The sequence below is a fragment of the Myotis davidii genome, unplaced genomic scaffold (assembly GCF_000327345.1).
Source record: "Myotis davidii unplaced genomic scaffold, ASM32734v1 scaffold2798, whole genome shotgun sequence".
In the NCBI taxonomy this organism is placed as follows: Eukaryota; Metazoa; Chordata; class Mammalia; order Chiroptera; family Vespertilionidae; genus Myotis; species Myotis davidii.
The window spans coordinates 589,171-593,035 of NW_006289553.1; the positions used below are offsets into that span (position 1 = coordinate 589,171).

Consider the following 3,865-nt stretch of genomic DNA (forward strand, 5'->3'; position numbering starts at 1 on the left):
GGCTGGCCGTGGCCAGGCTGGAGCTTGAAGTGCCGGGCCAGTCCCCCCTTCCCTATGTACGACTTCCCACACGTCTGACACCGGAAGGCTCTGGGCCTCAGGGAGCTGCTCGGCAAGCCAAAGAGTGCCTGCTTGTCCCCCTGCTCCTCCTCCTCTTCCACACTCAGTTCTGAATAATCGTCCGAGTCGGACGGGTGGCTGTCGGCCAAATCCTCCATCCGTATGAATTTATAATCTTTGGCTTTATACCTGGGAGGTCGAGATATCCGCCCAGAACGTGTTTTCACTTTGAAAGGTTTTTTTAGTTTCTCAGTGTGTTTTGTATGCAAGTTGGAAATAAATAAATTTGCTGAACTGGATGAAACAGATGTTCCTGCTGGCCGGTCGGAGGTTGACTGAGGGGCCGACGTGGCGCCGAGTCCATTTGGCGCCTGGGGGGCCACAAGTCTCACCGCAGGGACTGGCTGGAGGGCGGGCAGTGGCCTCTGGAGCAGCACCCGGACAGGAGGCTGCGGCCGGGCGCTCAGGAGGGGCTGTGCCCTGGGCAGCCGAGGGCTGGCGACGCTGAGCCCCACCACGCGGCAGTGCCTCCCGGGCGGCGGGCTCGGCCGGGCTGTCCTGGGATGGACGGTGGCCAGCTGGGGCTTCGGCCTCTCCTGACCTTTCGTTTCTCCAGACGTTACCGTGACACAGATGGTTTCCAGCTGCTTTAAAAAGAAAAGAAGCATTTAGCTGATCAGTGTTTCTGCACTTTTGCTCTCATCTTAAATCCACCATGGACATTTTTTCTACATTATAAAATGCACCCCGGCCGCTGTGGCCGAGCTGTTGGGCATCGTCCCATGCACTGAAAGGCTGCCGGTTCAATTCCCGGTCAGGGTGCACGCCAGGTGCTGGGTTCAATCCCTGGTCGGGGGTGTGAAAGCAGCAACCAATCCATGTTTTGGTCTCACATTGATGTTTCTCTCTTTCTCTTTCCTTCCCTCTCTAATTACCAACAAAAAATCTTCAAAAAAAAAAATTATGCCCGACCAGCATGGCTCAGTGGTTGAGCGGTGACCTATAAACTAGGAGGTCACGGTTCAATTCCCGGTCAGGGCACATGCCCAGGTTGCAGGCTCCATTCCCAGGTTGCAGGCCCCATTCCCAGTGTGGGGCAGGAGGCAGCCAATCAATGATTCTCTCTAGTCATTGCCGTTTCGATCTCTCTCCCTTTTCCTTCCTCTCTGAAATCAATAAAAATGTATGAAAAAATAAAATTATAAAATGCATCTCAAAAATCTATGTAATAAAAAAAGAAGTCTATGTAATATAGGGTGTCCCAAAAAATGTATACACACACTTTGAATAATTATAAAAGCAGTGCTTATTCAAATACATTTCATTCTTGAAATGGAGCCGTCACCTGTTAAAGTGTGTAGTTTTGGGGACAGCCTGCATATCTGTACCGTTTATAGTGCTGTTTCTGAACCTTTCTGACCACACCCAGTGATACATTTTGTCACATCCACAGGTTAGTGTGGAAGCATTTGCACACTAATAGAAGTGCGTGCGCCAAACCCTATTGTTTTAGAACGACCACAGCACAAACATGGCCTACATTTTTGATCTGCTATGGCCACTGGTTTACCATGTGGGTGCCACACGGGATACTTTGTTCCGCGTTCGTTTCATCGAGCAGACTTTCTGAGTCCCTCTGGGCGCCGGCGTAAACATCGGCAAAGCCCTGCCTCCCGGAGGAGGCGGGTAGTTCGTCCCCTGCCTGCCCCAGTCACCTGCAGATGGGCTGAGCGGGACCTGCTGCCCTGAAATCTGTACTTTCAACAGCTCCACTGCTGGTTCTGCAGGCAGAGAGGTTCCCTAAGGAATGCAGACAGGAAAGCAATGCCACCGGCCACCGTGGGGCAACAGGGGCAGTGACTCCCAGGAGGGGGTGGCTTCCCAGAAGAGATGACCTCTGGGGTGGGGGCCCTGGAGGCTGAGTAGAATTTTTCCAGGTGGGAAGGTATTCCAGGTGTAAGAAAAACAGGGCGCGGCTATTAGAGGAAGCTAGCCGTGTTTCTGCGGGGCAGGAACGGGAGGGACGGGAACAGCCTGACCCGTGGGTGTGTGTCCACTGGGGCTGTGCCTTCCGATCCACACCACCCCCCAGAGAACCCCCTTCTCTAAATGCACCCCCCGGCATGCGCTCCTCTTCCGCGTGTTCAACGGCACCCCTTCCCAATCCAGTGCAGATACCGCCTCTTCCACAACCGCTTCTGACCCCTCAGCCAGAAACCTTTCTCTAATGCATTTAGCCCTTCCCCTGTGCCTACAGCTTTCTTTTCTTTAAATATGTTTTTATTGCTTTTAGAGAGAGAGGGGAAGGGAGAAGGATAGCGAGAGAAACATGTGCCCTGGCCGGGAATCGATCCAGTGACCTCTTGGTTCATGGGTTGATGCTCAGCCACTGAGCAACACCGGCAGTGTCCTCTAGCTCTCTGACTGTGATCAGAAGTTTGAGTCCCGTTTTACCTCCCTGGTTAGATTATTGTCTCCTTAGGGGCAAGGGGCACATCTTGTTTGCCTCTGTGGCCCCCGTGGCGCAGCTGGTGCTCCAAGAGTATTAGCTGAACAGGCCGCACAATTACATTATTGTGATTTCAGGTAGAATTTATATCCTCTCTTGAAATATTAATGTTTATTGCATATAACATTATTATATTTAAAATAATTTTTCTTGAAATATTAAAAATATTTTTTAAAAACCACACACACACACACACACACAAAGAATTTATATCCTTCCAATGAGATGAGCTAGAGAACACAATCGCGCCTCCTAACTGTAGTTGTTTGCTTTCATGTGGTGGAAAATGTCATTTTGGGACTCTTTCCTGCGTTGTCACACCAAACCCAAAAGGCTGTGGCCACATTCCACAGGCCCTGGAGGGCAGCCACACGCGGGGGACCCTGGGCAGTCACCTAACCTCTCTGAGCCTGTTCCTGGTCTGCAAACGCTGATACAACACAGCACGGGGCCAGGCTGGGAGCAGCGTGTGCAGGCGACAGCCACCCTCACCCTCTGACTGCTCAGACTTGCTGTGTCCAGCGCAGGCAGGAGGAAGCAGTTTGGGCAGAATCGTACTTGTCTTCTCCAACTTTAGCTAGACAACTCTCCAGGGTCGATGAGGAAGTGGGTACAGCTCCAAGAAGCCGAAATCACCGGGTGTGGGGAGGAGACCTGACCATGAGGACTGTCCATTCTGTTCTCTGCTCACCGGGAGGAAGAAGCGCCTGGGGGAAGCTGGGATGAGGGGCGGCTGTCATTCACGGCCCAGGGCTGAAAGGGGACCTGGGCTTCGGGGGCTACAAGACCCTGTTTCATTCCCCACCTCCCTACTAACCAAGAGCCTGGCACCCTGGAAAGGATGCCACTGGGAAAGGCGGTTTTGTGGTATATTTTTTGCATATTTCATGCATGAAGGGTATGGCAGGCGCTGTGCTGAGCACTGAGTCACAAATCCAGGCGCTACTACTGCAGGGCGCCAAGTCCGCACCCCCCATCACCACGCACTTAACTCTGCCCGCCAGAGGTTGCGCATCGACCTAGGAGCCTGGAGGTCACGGTTCCAGCTCCAGAAGGGGTGTGGGGGCGCGTGCAGGAGGCAGCCGATCAATGATTCTCTCTCATTACTGATGCCTCTATCTCTCCCCCGCCTCTGCCTTCCTCTCCGAAATCAATAAAAAATATACTTTTTAACAAAAAATGTACTTAATTCTGTCCTGAGTCTCAGCAGCTGCCACCGGAAAAGTTCTCGGCGTTAGCTCCTGGGAACCCATCCGGGTCTCTCGCTACCGCGGCCCCTGCGGCTCCCAGCACCTG

The 3,865-nt window shown here is 52.7% G+C and overlaps 1 protein-coding gene across 1 annotated transcript in view; it reads right to left on the reverse strand.

The window, feature by feature from the left end:
* ZNF839 (zinc finger protein 839) overlaps window positions 1–743 on the reverse strand; it is a 7,505-nt gene extending 6,762 nt beyond the window's left edge. The window contains exon 1 of the mRNA XM_015562797.1: window positions 8–743. Within this exon, the coding sequence (XP_015418283.1) occupies window positions 8–728 (721 nt within the window). The 5' untranslated portion in view covers window positions 729–743. The remainder of the gene's footprint in view (window positions 1–7) is intronic.
* Window positions 744–3,865: the final 3,122 nt, after the last annotated feature.